Source organism: Neovison vison, chromosome 4 (genome assembly GCF_020171115.1).
Source record: "Neovison vison isolate M4711 chromosome 4, ASM_NN_V1, whole genome shotgun sequence".
NCBI lineage: Eukaryota > Metazoa > Chordata > Mammalia > Carnivora > Mustelidae > Neogale > Neogale vison.
The window spans coordinates 37,366,880-37,381,403 of NC_058094.1; the positions used below are offsets into that span (position 1 = coordinate 37,366,880).

Sequence of the window (14,524 nt, forward strand, 5' to 3'; positions counted from 1 at the left end):
CTGTGGGGATTTGTGGGAGCGCCAGCTGTACTGGTGACTGTGGAGACTGGCCAGCAGAATATTTTCATCAGTATCCACCTGGCCAAACCGCAGTGTCTCCTGTGTGTCATTACAGATCACAAAATGGCTGAAGACCAACTCCTCTACCTCAGGGCATTTGTTCTGAAAGAAAAAGAATACGAAAGCCAACGTGCATCAGATTAATTGCAAGATGTTTGGCAGCTGTCTGCCCAGTGGCGATTGTTACAACACAGAAACACTAAAAGATCTGCTGTCATTAGCTCTGGTATACAAAGTATTCTATACTTCCAGGATAAGCACAAAAAATACCTTAAAAAGAGATCTTAAATGTTCCAAGAATATGTTTTGATTTATACTCCTGCAAAAGAAATCATATGCACAGAAGAGTAAAAGAACAATGAGATCCCTCAAACTTTTAACATTTTAAAATGAATTAACATGCTACAAGGAATGCAGTACGGAGTAGTGCACGTTTCTGAGCAGAGTACTGGAGGCTAGAATTACCATGTTCCTGGCCTTCTACACTCGACAATCAAGACCAATTACCAAAGCCACAGTTTGTACCCTACAGAAAGTAAGGATCATTTAGGTAATACATCCCCAGATCCCTTAAGGGGGAGGGTGGATGTGTGTGTGTGTAAATCTGCTCAGGGAGAGATGTAAATAAAACCATAACTTTCCCTCTATTGTTAAGAGACTGAACACACAAAACAGACCAGCTCTGGAATCAGTGTAAGCCAAGTTGCAGTTTTTAAGAAAGACAATGTTCATTGAAAAACAGTTGTTGGTGTCTGTGTCAGCTAAGAGTCATCCATCAGCTCATGTCTTCCATTCGTCTGCTGAGGCTCAACAAATTAGTAATATGTTCCTGTGTTGAGACCTTCCTTCTCCACTTCATGGTGTCTCCGTTGGTTGCTGTTATATCCAGACACCGACAAAGTGATTGAGCATTTCTGTGTTTCCTCTTCTATACCTCTGGTTAGGTTATGGCTTAAAAACTAATAAACATATCTTTTTGGTAAATGAAAAGAATAGTTGAATAGATGCTCAAACTGAGAATGCAGGAAAAAAAAATCTTAATTAGCCAATCCATTTGCAGACAAGGGGAGGTCAATGGAACTGATACTTCTCTTGTGGCCTCTATTTTGTGGTTGTGGAGCTAAATGTCATAATGCTACACTAGGTCACTTACCATTTTCCCAAGGGGAGGGAGAGTAAAAAGGGATATAAAACTCACAAGCATAGTGATTTAAGTGATTATGAGGCCTGAGGAGTCTAAGGACAAAGTACCTGGAATCCAGCCTGGAACAAGACCCGATCTAGAACCTCATCCAGAACAGGTGTCTTGTGGGGCAGAATCCACTCCTAGTCATGCACAAGGCCCCCTAAGTAAGGTGGACAGTACTTTCTGGCTGCAGTTGATGAAGGGGCCCTGAAACACCTCATTCTTCCAAATACCCTTGGGGACTCACTCTGTCACCCACCGATTCTCACCAATCTCCCTATTGTGAGAGTGGAACCTCGCTTGACAGCCACACTAATCACACACACACACACATACACACACACACACACACACACACACAAAAGGAGTCTTGGATTAAGAGAGATCAAAGTAACTAGAAGCAATAATTATCTGTTGTTTACCGTACTCTATGCTGTGGCTTTTAATCATGAGCTTGACTCCAGTGGGGTTGAACGTCCTGCCCAATTCAACCCCTGCCGCATCGTGAGCCACTCCCCAATTGCTTGCTAAACCTCAGCTGCACGAGCTCTTTCCTGTCCCTCCAACACCACCCTAGCCCCCTTTCAACTCATTCAACACATCAAGCTCCTTCTTGCCTCAGTGCCTTTCCCTTGCATGGACCTGTTTTCCATCACACTTAACTAACTTGTTTCTACTTAGCATTCAGGTTCCTGTTTTCAAGTCATTTTCTCTGGGTAGCCTTCTGGAAGCACCTCCAGACCAGGTCATGTCCCTCCAGTTTAGGCTCACCCCACACTCCTACTGTTTCACTTTCCCTCCTGAGACTAAGAAACCATTTGTTTGATTCTCAGTTCACTCTGGTCTCCATCGCTAGAGTCTATAGGTGCAAGAGGGCAGGAACCGAGTCTGTGTTTTTTTACCAGTTCATGTCCAGTACTCAGCATAATGCCTGACATGTAGGTACTCAGTAAACACTTATGAAGCAGATACATGAGTAAATTTAATTTTTAAAATTATAAGTGAATGCATGTTCACAGTAGAAAAATTAGAAAATATAGGAAGTAGGGATTTTTTTTAAGTCTCTAATTTTGCACACAAATAACTCCTGTTAATATTTTGGTGGATTTTCTTCTAGCAATTTGAATCTCTTCAGAGTATCCTACCTGTTTCTATTCTGGTCTATCCTATCTAATTCTGTCTTATATGTCTTACCTATTTAAAGGTTTATAAACCTTTAATCAAACTGGAGTCAAGTGTATAATTATTTTAAAGAGATTTTTCCATTTGTCCTTATATAATCAACAGAAACTGCTCTCATAAACTTTTTTTTCTCCTTTAGGTCCAAGAGTGCAAACATGAAGAAAGGGATATGATTCCAAACTTCCAGTTAGATGTACTGAGACTGAAATTCAGTTTTCTTAATGAGTTGGGATCAATCTTCTGGTAACACAGAGGTTAAGTTACCAGATGGGGTTTGAGAAGGAAAAAAAAAAGTGCATATTACTTTCCCTCATCTCCAAAAACTGACCTTTAATAAATGATGAGTGTTTTAGAAAAATGTAAATGAAAGAACACAAGGGGGTTGTTTACATTTTTTTAAAGAATACTCAAAGTCCTCAGAGAACTGTTTCTCTACTGTTCCTTCATCTGTGGAGTTCATTATAACTGTAGTAAGTTTAAGCATTTCTTGGAGTGTCTTAAATTCTGGTGTATTTTTAATAAAACAGTTCGTGCACATTTTATATGACATCATATAGTCAAAGTCTCAGGATGCTCATTCAGATTTGTAATTAAAAGATGGTTATCTACATTTAAGATCCGTGCTGGAGTGTTGTCCAGGCATTTGCAATTAAACAGAGACAGACATCATTCTGGTGTAAGATAAGACACATGAGCAAGACCTTCATTTTTAAATAAAAATCCCCTTTACATGTCATTTTGTCCAAATGTGGGGATACGGCATTGAAACATAAAGCGAGTTGCAAGTGACATTTTGTGTCCTCAATCTGGTTTCACAAAACATTAATCATGTGCCAAAGAGAAAAAAAAAAAAAAAATCACAGCCAAAGAAATCAGACACTGATGAAGGCTTCTGTTAATCTTGAGCTTGTGACCTAAAGGTGAAAGGCCAAATTGTTTCATTCTTCAACTGTCTGGTCCATCCACACTGGATACAAATGACTTGTCTCAGATATGAATCCAATAAAAGAATGCAGAGAACTTGAATAACTTATCTTGCTTATTAAATTCATATTTCTCATGGGCAATAATTAGACTGCATATGACACAACACACCAATAACCTCCAAGCTTGGGAAACTAATCTTCCCCACTAAGGGAATAAACCACATTGAGAACATCTTAGAAACAATGAACTTAATAACCCTCTATAAACCCATTTCAATGTCAAATGTCCTGTAATTTCAAAGTAGTGCATTTTTGTATTTACTTTAGAATGCGTAGGGTTAGATGCCTACCACATTAAAACTTGGTGGCAAGTACCCTTGACATGGGAGGAAACAAGAAAATTACAGCAACAATTACAGAAGTATATCCTCTTGTGGCTCATGTTAACATTGCCAAATCCCTGTATAAATCAGAATCAACTATTCATAGAATGTACCTGTCAGCAATATGCTATGTGACATATGGCTCTACTTAATCAAATATACAATTCCATTAAAAAAAAAACCCAGAATATTCCTTCAAGGCACTGTGTTAGCCAGTCAGTCATTCACACTCTGATGTGGTTTAAAACATTTAAATATTTATGCACCGTATTTTATTTATATGTATAGCTGTGTCTAAGAGAATATTTTTACCCTGGGAGGAAACTGATATTTCTGAAGGCCATTTTGCAGTAGTTGCTACACATGAGTCCTCTTAGAATGGCCCCGATACCAAGACAAACATATTCTGGGTTTAAATGCTCTATCAATGACTCTTTTATATTTTCTAGGTTTGTTTTTTATTAAATGCATTGTTCAAAATATGACAAAAAACAGAAATTGGAGCCATGGAGGTTTTTTTCACATCACTATTTGAACCAGCTGCAAAGATTTAGATCACACTAGCTCTTATTTTACGCATGTCCTCTGCAACAAGAAAACCATGGAATGCCCTTAAAAAAGAATTTTAAAATAAAAAACAGATGTGTTATCTTCTTTCCCTTTGCTATTGTAGTGCCATGTTAGGTAATTAATTCCTTAGTCTTATATAGGTCTTCATGCATATAAAGAAGAGTTTATTCCCATAAAAATTCTTAAGTTAGAGAACTCCAAGTCCCCCCAGCACACCCCCACCCCGGCCTGTCTCCACATGAGGTCAGCGCAGGACAGGAGAGCATTTCCCCTGGGGGCCAGCTCCGCTTAAATGCAGGTAGCACATACGGAAGTTGGGGGTAGGGGGTAAGTGTCCCAGCTTTAAGAGCAACACAAACTTGATGGAAATACAATATTATTCCGAAAATCAGTATGGAAGTGGAAATGATTTGTTCTTAAATTACAGTATTATCCAAACATTCTGTGAAATTATTTTCATGCTTGTGGCACGGACAGGTTCCTCATCTTAAACACACCATGCAGCACAGACTTACACTTCATCCCCTTGTTTGATTTGGCTAATTTCTGGCAAGAGATGAAAGGAAGAAAATAATCAATTGAGAGTCTTTAACTGATTAAAAAATGGCAGAATGATAGTAAGGGGAAAGACTTAGACTCGGTGGGCTTGCATATTTTTTCTCGCTGCTTTTTCCCTTTGAAAAGATGAAATGTTTACTATCGGCGAGGCTCACACAGGTTCTTCATTTCTGCAATGGATGCTTAGACAACTTGATACATAACTAAGTTGAAGCTTTGGCAAAGGAAAGCCATAATACTTGGAAAAAATTCCTGGAAATATGTTCCTTTCCACACAGATGTGGTACATTAGTCACAAAAATGTGGGCATGGTCTCCTATGAATGTGTAGAGAACCCATATTCTCCAAAGCTTTTAAAAATAACATGCATCACTTTGCTAAACAGAGAAAACCCCAAATATTATGGTGCCCATCAAATTCTTCATTCTCTCACATTTTGGTGGGTGCTTAGCTTACTATTAGAAGTGATAACATAAAGCGTCTAGTGAAAGATCACACACAGACAAACTGTAAGCTGTTCTAGGATGTGCGTACCTGTTGCCAAGCTTGTACTGCAGTGTTTAGAGAATGAACCACGTGTTGCCCAAAGCTGACGAAGACAGAGTCCACTACGATGGAGCAGTCAAGCAGCTTCTCCCCCGCATCGCGGGAAACGGCCATCTGCCCGAAGATGCCGAAGGGTTTCACCACGCTTTGCATCGTGACGTTTCTGCACTCGAGAAGTTTACAGTCCGCCTGAGCTGAGAACCGGATCTCCTGACAGACAGGACTGTTGTTCCACTGCCGGAGATATAGGTGTGGTTCTTTGAAGGAAATAATCATGTATTCTAGTTCAGATGGCACATTTTTATCGGAAATAAATGGGTGCAGGTACCGCGGTGGAGCTGTTGAAAAAACAACCAGGAGAAACAGCAGTTGGGATGAGCCAATATTTTATGGAAAGAAAGACATGATGTTTAAGCTATTCACTTTTTAAAGCTTACCGGTTTTGTGATTTGCAGTTTAATAAAATGCAAACACTCTCTTGAAGGCATTTGATCTCTTGAATTACCATTTGATATTTGCCAACAAAATGGTTTTGTTCAACTGGTATGCCTCAAACATATATTATCTAAAGTTCACATTCAGTTTCACAGACAAAAATTTGATCACAGTAAGATGACAGATACAATGAAGAGGAGGCAACTATTGAAGGAGAGTTTTATGAAATGCTCTGTATCTACCAACCAAATCTCAAAAACAAAAACATGACTCGAGAGTTAGAAAAAGCAGGTTAAATTCCATTTTTTGCTGAAAAGGCAAGATGCTTAACAGCAGCTGTGTTTAGTTTTAATCTGATTTTTTAAATCTGATTTTTTTCCTTTTTCCATTACATGTTGGGTTGAAAACCTAAATCAAAATGTACTAACTAGGAAACATTTGGTATAGACGTTTAGGAGTAATTATTCACGTAAGACTGGCAAATTTATAAAAGACCACTTTCGGTGGTGGCAAAATTTAATAAGACTCCACCTCATCAGCTTAACATGACAGTCCTTCACATTTCTGGAGAATTTGCCCATCCCTTGTAGAATGTATTCATGCTTTTGAAATCAGGTAATAGCGAATACTTTTGGAATCTCTCCATCATTAATGTAGTAGCTCAGGACACAGAACAGAAACAGATGTATTTCTTTTAAAAAGATCCCAATTGGAAAAACAGTAAAACCTGCAATTTTTGTAACTTCCTTGAAAATTCTTATTAGGAAGCAGGCAAAATCATGTCAGTTCAATACTACTGGTAATTTATATAATAGGTCCATATGGTGGTTCAAAAGTAAGGGGTACATCTGTTAGATGAAGTCAACTTCAGAATAATTTTGCCAGTGCTCACTGTTGGGGGAAATGAATGCCTCTTCCAAAAATTTCCACCACCACATGGGCGGTAGTCAGTGGGGAAAGAGCTTTGGGTGGTGGAGTGATTAGCAATCACAGCACTTCGAAACATCACTAATACTGTAATACACAGGATGAAAACCCTTCCATGTCTTTTCACTTCATGAAAAGAAAATAAATTATCTGGGTAAAAATCATTGAACTGTGTCTCAGAGAACACTCAAGAAAAACAGTAAATATTAAGTGGGTGTTATTCAGATGCTAAAGAGAAGAGTACCTGTGCCTAGTTGATCAAGGTGATGACAAAGATGGAACTCCAGGTGAGCAAACTGGAAGGAAATGCAAAGAGATGGGACAAACCATGGGGTAAAACAGGAGTCGACTCTGGTACAGGCAGCCAGGGCTGTTGGAGTTACCAGTTGGTCACAAGTGCTTTGAGAACCAGATTCACTTGCAGAGCTATGGGAAATAAGTAATAAAAGAAGATCAATGACCTAGATTTCCCAATACCATATAAGTGAAATGTCTTTCTGTAAGTGTTTTTATTTTTTTTTAAAGATTTTTATTTATTTGTTTGATAGAGATCACAACTAGTCAGAGAGACAGGCAGAGAGAGAAGAGGAAGCAGGCTCTCCACTGAGCAGAGAGCCCGATGCAGGGCTCGATCCCAGAACCCCGAGACCATGACCTGAGCCGAAGGCAGAGGCTTTAACCCACTGAGCCACCCAGGCGCCCCTCTATAAGGGTTTTTAAAGCTAGCACCCATAATCCTATAGTTAATATATTATCATGAAATTTTATGAAATTTACTGACATAAACTAGTTGTTTTTAAAAATTAAGTTCAAGTTGATTATTGTCTATAAGTTAGCAGCAGAAAAATTTCAAAGGATTCTTCAAACCCCAGGTCATGTTGACCTACCTCCAACCCAATTTTCTTCCATCCGCATCTCATGCAATTTACAGACTTACAACTTGTTTTTCTATTAGTTCAAGACCAACACAATTTGGAGTATGACTCTGCTGTTCAAAAACTCAATACTTCCAGCATCACCATAAATGTTTCACTTTGTTTTACTTCTCCAGATTGTCCATATCCAGAGGGCTATGAGTAAGTCACTCCTCTTTATTGAACACTCAGTAAATGCTGTAATAGGTGCCATAAAATTTAGGACCACCAAGGTCCCATGGACAGTTACACTCAGTTACACTGCATGGGCCCTCTATTCACTTGCCCATCTGCCTACTGCCATTTGAAAAAGTAAAATCTCATTAAAAAGAATAGTGAAGGCATCTGTAGGAGGGAAGAAGTTTGTACATGGCAGCTGCTGATGTGCACGGGAGACGTGCTGCCTAGCTGCCGGGCCTCAGTGCTAGCAGATGCACAGGACCTGGGGAGTGGGATGGCATGAGGGGTGTTATGGTGACGGTGGGTCACTGAATAGCTGCTGCCCCATTCTCTCATCGTCCTTTGCCCTCTTCTTTCCAAATCCGAAATTTGTTCTAGAGCTATGGGAGCCTGGCTTCCAAGTCCATGAGGAGCCTAGAAAGAAACATCGTGATTTACTGTATCCTTGGGAGCACTATGACAGGAAAAACTAAGGAAATAAATCCTTGGTTTTATATGACTATATGACCATATATGACTATATGACCATCCTGGTCATGTAGTTCACAACACCATCTAACTGGTGATATAAAATATGTAGACCTTTAGAAACCTCATCAAACAGAACCACCATCCAGGTACAGAAAGGTTGGAGGTGCTGCCAGAGTTGAAACCCAAGAGGAATACAGGATGGCGTGAGGTGCATTGCGTGGGATTCTCAGAGCATGAATCTTCAGCTAAGTTTTGAAAGAGGTTGTGAAAAGCCTGGTGAAAATGAAAGCTAGGAGCATTCCAACACATTTACTGAGCCTTTAATTTTAAGAAATTTATAGTTATATGGTGGTATTTACAGCAATGTTAGTAACTCTCCAGTACCTACAAAGAAAATAAAAACCTCTGGGGCAATTTGTTACTGATTCAATGCTATGAGCAAGGAATGCACCTAAGTATATTCTAAAGCTTCTATAAATGGGCATACTAATTTAAACAGCCTTCCAGGAATTTATCTGTGCAGTTACAAATAACAGATTTCATTGACTAGGTAAAATTAAAACTTGTATTTATTCAGAAAGAGCAAAGTGTATTAGGTGTACATGTGTTTTACATATTTGAACTACTTTCAGAAGTTGTTAGAAATAGGGTACAATGCTAGTCAAAATATTATTAAAAATCCAGGCGAGAGTTCTATGAGATCAGTTTTAAAGCAGTGAGTACACAATTTGAGGTGTTTAACGGAAGCATTTTTCTTGCCAACTACAATTTTTGACACTCCTGAGATTTTCCAAGATTTATTTTTCTATCTTGAGAGTAGCAGATAGTATAACATATATTGAAAAAGGCTGCTAAAACAGGAGTATGTGCTACATTATTTATTCATAACAAATTGGTTAATTCTTTAGTTCTTCCTATATTAAATATACACATAAATTTTAAAAAATAGATATTTTAGGGCTTATACAGTAACTCCTAACATACTCAAGTAGTTAGCAATACTCTTTCAATCTTAAAATCCGAACTAAAATGGTTGTTGAGTTAAACTATATATGAAAAATTCAGACCTACAAAAAATTACATTCCTATCAAAATTAAAATTTCTTAATCACAAAATTAATATGGTATATACAACCTGAATATACTTTAAATGTATTTTGAATTCAGTAAAATTATAGTTTTTTGATATGCAATTTGATCATTATTATGTATCATAAAGGCAGCATATATATATGTATGTGTGTATATATATATATATATTTTTTTTTTTTTTTATATATGTCTACCTCTTACACCAGGACTAAAGTGATGTAAATGTCATCATAGCTCTCATCATCATAGAACTAACCAGTCATGTATAGGAGAGAGATGACCCTGTTAGGGATACTTAGAGCAGCTATGCTGACATAATTTCCTTAATTGGGTACAATGAACCCTGATCCAGATGTCAAAAGGAAAAATATAATTTATGAGATGTGTAACCAGCAGAAATAGAGAAGAAAGTAAAAGTGTTGACTCCTCGGGGCAGCACCTCTCAAACATTAATACACAGAACTCAAGATTCAGGGGTTAGTTGAACTATCTTTAAGATCCTAATGGAAACTCAAATTCTTAGGATAGTGGAAATATTCTAAAATGTGGAAAATATGGCAGGAATTTTACACAGCCATATCCACATTTTAGCCAAAAGGTTACTTATCAGCTGTCCTATAGAGGGATGACCTACAGAAAGGTACCAACTCTTTTTTAAACAAGGAGTATCTTAGTAAGTCTATGTTTTGACTGATTAATAGGCATTCCTGGGACCCAGGCATGGTCCTTGAAGATTCATCCCTGGTGCCATTCTGGGGCAAACCCCTATGGCGGTGCCAGAACCCAACAATCTGCCTTAACTGATGAAGGCTTGAGCTTTTCTCTGGACCCCTTTGTAGTAAGAAGGGTTTTATAATACAGTAAAATACAGCAGAGAGATTAAGCAGAGAATAACTGGGTGAAAGAACCTAGAGAAGATACTTGCACTTCTATCTTTTATATCATAACCTTCACCAAATTGTATCAGCACCTGGATAAATCTCATTTTTTCACCTATAAAATGAGTACAGTATTGAATGACTCTCTGAGTATTAAAGGAGATGCTGCCTATGAACTGTTCAGCATATTATCTAACACCCATTAGCAGAAAAACATGCCATCCTGCTTTTTCTGGCTGGTAAGCAGAGTACCATCCTGGTCATGTAGTTCACAACACGTTAATTGTCGGTGATGCCTTTAGTTCCCAAGACAGGTCTTGTAACATCACACTGACATTCATGTAATTGTGGCATGGTCTCTCAATACCGGTTCACCAAACTTCCTCCTGCCTACTGCCAAAACACTGCTCTGTCCGTCCTGGGAGAGAGCTGCATGGTTAAGAAGATGGGAGGATGTGAGTCTCTTGCACCAAGTTCTCTCTAGTCATTAGAATCATCATTTTTTTTTTTTTTTTAAGATTTTATTTATTTGACAGAGAGAGGGAACACAAGCCGGGGGAGTGGGAGAGGGTGAAGCAGGCTTCCTGTCTAGCAGAGAGCCTGATGTGGGCCTCGATCCCAGGACCCTGGGATCATGACCTGAGCTGAAGGCAGATGCTTAAAGACTGAGTCACCCAGGCACCCTAGAATCATCATTTTTAAAATGCTTTAAACCAAAGTAAAAAAATCACTTTTACTCTATTCTAGGACACATAAAAAATGGTGGAGGGGGGAGGTAAGTCTACTAAAAATATGATACCCACTGACATTGTAAAAATTGTCATGAACTATATAGATAACATAAATTTACTGTTTTGCCCAAGTGCACATTCAGTGGCATTTAGGACATCTGCTCTGGTGGACAAATCAGTGCTCCATCTCCAGAGGTTTTTCATCTTCCTTCACTCAAACTCTATATCCTTAAACCAGAACTCCCCCTTCCCCTCTCCCTCATCCCCTGATGAACACACTGTTCTACTCTGTCTCTAAAATTTTGCTACTCTTGGTATCTCACACAAGAAGAATTATACATATTGTCCTTTTCACACCAATATTTTTTATTTCATTAAAAAAATTCTGGCTACAACCTGCTAAATTGATTTCATGACCCACTAACTGGGTTGTAATCCATGGCTTAAAAAAATGCAACAGGCTTAAATAGGCCCTCAGGTAAAGGACTCCTTTGTATCTGATTTTAAAGAGAGAGAATCTTCCACAGCACACAGACTAAATACCATGACACAGAGACTTGTGAGTCATTTTTATATCACCAGCCTAAAATTTTAGGTGAGCCCCGAGGAAAACTGATTACTTTAGGGAATGTGTACAGGGAAAAGGGTTAGCTGGCAGAAGACCAACTCCTGGTGTTACATGGAGTTCAATCATCAACTAAAAGGAAGTAGTAAAAGGCTTCAAAAAGACACTTGGGGAAAAATACAAGTATCCCTTCTACCCAAGGTAGAAAAGGCAAAACTCATGTTTAGCCCGGGGTAAAGAATATTCTGGTTTACACCTGAATGGTTTATGAACGTCAAAAGGTTTTTTTAAAACGGTACTCAACAAATTTAGGTACATTAAAAGTAGACATCCAAGCAGCCAAATGGAAGGAAAGAGTTTCTGGAAGCCACAGTCATCTTCTGGTAGGAGAAAGTTCAACTGGTGGAGAGAAGAGAAACACTCCAGGACTTGATCATTACGTGCTCTTCGTCTAATTCCTCCACTGTCTGTCTATGTAAGAATTAAGGCTTTGAAGAACAAAAAGCATTTCCTCTTTGGAAAAAAAAAAAGCTGTTGACCACTATCTCGAAGATTGCCTAGTATGAATAGATGGGGGTTGCTTTTACAAGATGTTTAGGGAGTAGGAGGAAATACTTTGTTGTGGCACATCTAAAAATGCAAGTACACCAAAAAACTCCCCAGAGTTTCCATTTTCATGGTGCGAAGAAAGAGGGCCCTTAGGCCCCTTCTTTTTCTAAGATGCCTTCTTACATTAACCAGCATGTTGGGGGTGGGCATAGAAAGTCCTTTTAAGTCATCTGCTTTCATACGTTCTCATGTTGGGAGAAATGATCGTGCAACACGCACAACAAACCACCAAAGACTTGGTGAAGGTGAACACAGTTGAAGGTGAACACAGAACACATTATCAACTGGCAATGAAGTTAACTGAACCTATATATCAAGATTGGCAGTTATTATCATGTTACAGATAGTTGCCTATAATTTGTAGGACTTTACAAAGTCACAGACTTCTAGGATTAGTCATTTGGCATGACAGTAAGGCAGGCAGGGTCGGGGGTGGGGTGGTTGGGGTGGGGACGCAGAGACCAAAACAAATTAGATGATTGTTCTGGTCCATCAGAAGACATCAAATTGATTCTAAACCCAGGGAACCTAGTAGAGTGGCCCAAAACCTGAGAGCTGGGCCCACCATTCTGTTTGTCTTTTCCCCTTGTAGGACCAGTTACTGGGTAAGCAACTATATATTCCAAATAGAGTGTGTAGTTGCCGGCTACCTTCTGTTTGCTCACTGGATCCACAGTTTCTACCCTTCCCCATCCTCTTCTCTGCCAACCAACTGTCTCAACAAGCTGCTTTGTCCTTTGTCTTATTCTCTGGTTCAGCCAGTAGGAGGTGCCGATAAGGAGATCAGAAAGTGAGAGGAGATGGAGGGAGGGTATGTATTCCTCAAGCTCCTTCAGGACCGAGAGCGGGATGGTTCCCCAGGATTCTTAGCCCCAGGGTACTGTACTGTCCCGTAATCCTGCCCACACTTTTGTAAATAGTCCTTTCATTAAACTTGCCACAATCTTCAAGTTCTAGTGTGCCTTCTGTTTCTTGTCAGCACCTAACTGATAAAGGGGGTTTATTTAGGCTTACTCAATGGGCAAATATATACATGATTAGATTAAAGATAAATAGCTGAAATGGATTATCTTGATCCGGGCTTAAAGGTCGTATGCCTCCGTCCAATGTGCTGCAAATAGGACAAGTCTCCTAAAAGGTCAATACTGTGGTGGAAACTAAGCTTGAAGTTACTCTACTTCAAATGCTGCCTTCAAAAAAAGCACAATCATTGCCAATCATTCCTCTTCATATGAGCAAGCAAACCACTGCTTAAAGATGGTGGAATGTACTTATTACAAATACAGAGGCACTTAATTAAAGATAATCTACCTCTAGGGGAAAAACAGACTAAGGTTTAAGAGACTGGCTCTTTTGTCTCCAGTCCTTTTTTTTTTTTTTTTTTTTTTTAAGATTTTATTTATTTATTTGACAGACAGAGATCACAAGTAGGCAGAGAGGAAAGCAGAGAGAGAGGGGGAAGCAGGCTCCCGCCAAGCAGAGAGCCCAACACAGGACTCAAATCCAGGACTCTGAGATCATTATCTGAGCCAAAGGCGAGGCCCAACCCACTGGGCCATCCAGGCGCCCCTCCAGTCCTTTTTTAATAAAGGTTAACTGCCCACCCTTTGGACTTAAGCGCCTAATCATTCCTTAGGGTCTCAGCTTAGAAATTTGTTTCTCAAAGTCAAATACCTAGTTGGTGATGGCGCCAGGACTTAAATCCAGGTCCTCTAATTTGCAATTATATCCATTAAATAGTGCTTCCATTTACTTACATATAGTGATGCCACTACCATGGAGTTGCCCTGCACTGTTGCAGCTTTATGCCAATTATGGGCAAGATGCTCTTTGCTTTTTCTTCCTCTTTTTTCTTCTTAAGATTAAGCTTCATAAGACTTGCTTTTATGAACTTTCTTCCTGGAACGTACAACAGTCTGATGCATGTCCTTTTCAAACCACTGAGAATATTACTTATAAGATAATCTCTAATCATAAAGGGTCAGGTTTTTGTCTAGTTCTAAATTCCTCACGACAGAATATACTGGAGCTAACTGAAACAGTTTTCTTTCTGCATACAATGCTAACATATTATTGAAGCTGTGATGTTTACTTTCTAGAAACTGGATGAAATTTATTTACTATCCCTTTTGCAAAGTGTCTTAGCAGGGTCTTACGAAGTTGACTTTTAAACTAGCTCTTTAAATTTAATTTCATTAATATCAAATTCTATCTGAAAAATGGTTAATGTCAAACAAAGCAAGATCAATTGTGAAATATTAGGTAACTTGAAAAATCCCAGGTGAGGACAAAAGATCTATGATTACAATGT

At 38.9% G+C, this 14,524-nt stretch overlaps 1 protein-coding gene across 5 annotated transcripts in view; it reads right to left on the reverse strand.

Moving 5' to 3' along the window:
* Nucleotides 1–14,524, reverse strand: part of VPS13B (vacuolar protein sorting 13 homolog B) — a 770,530-nt gene that overhangs the window by 87,863 nt on the left and 668,143 nt on the right. For all 5 annotated transcript variants that reach the window (XM_044245211.1, XM_044245212.1, XM_044245209.1 and 2 more), the window contains exons 41-43: nucleotides 7,018–7,199; nucleotides 5,400–5,749; nucleotides 1–162 (exon numbers count right to left, since the gene is read on the reverse strand). In XM_044245211.1, the coding sequence (XP_044101146.1) occupies nucleotides 1–162; nucleotides 5,400–5,749; nucleotides 7,018–7,199 (694 nt within the window). The remainder of the gene's footprint in view (nucleotides 163–5,399; nucleotides 5,750–7,017; nucleotides 7,200–14,524) is intronic.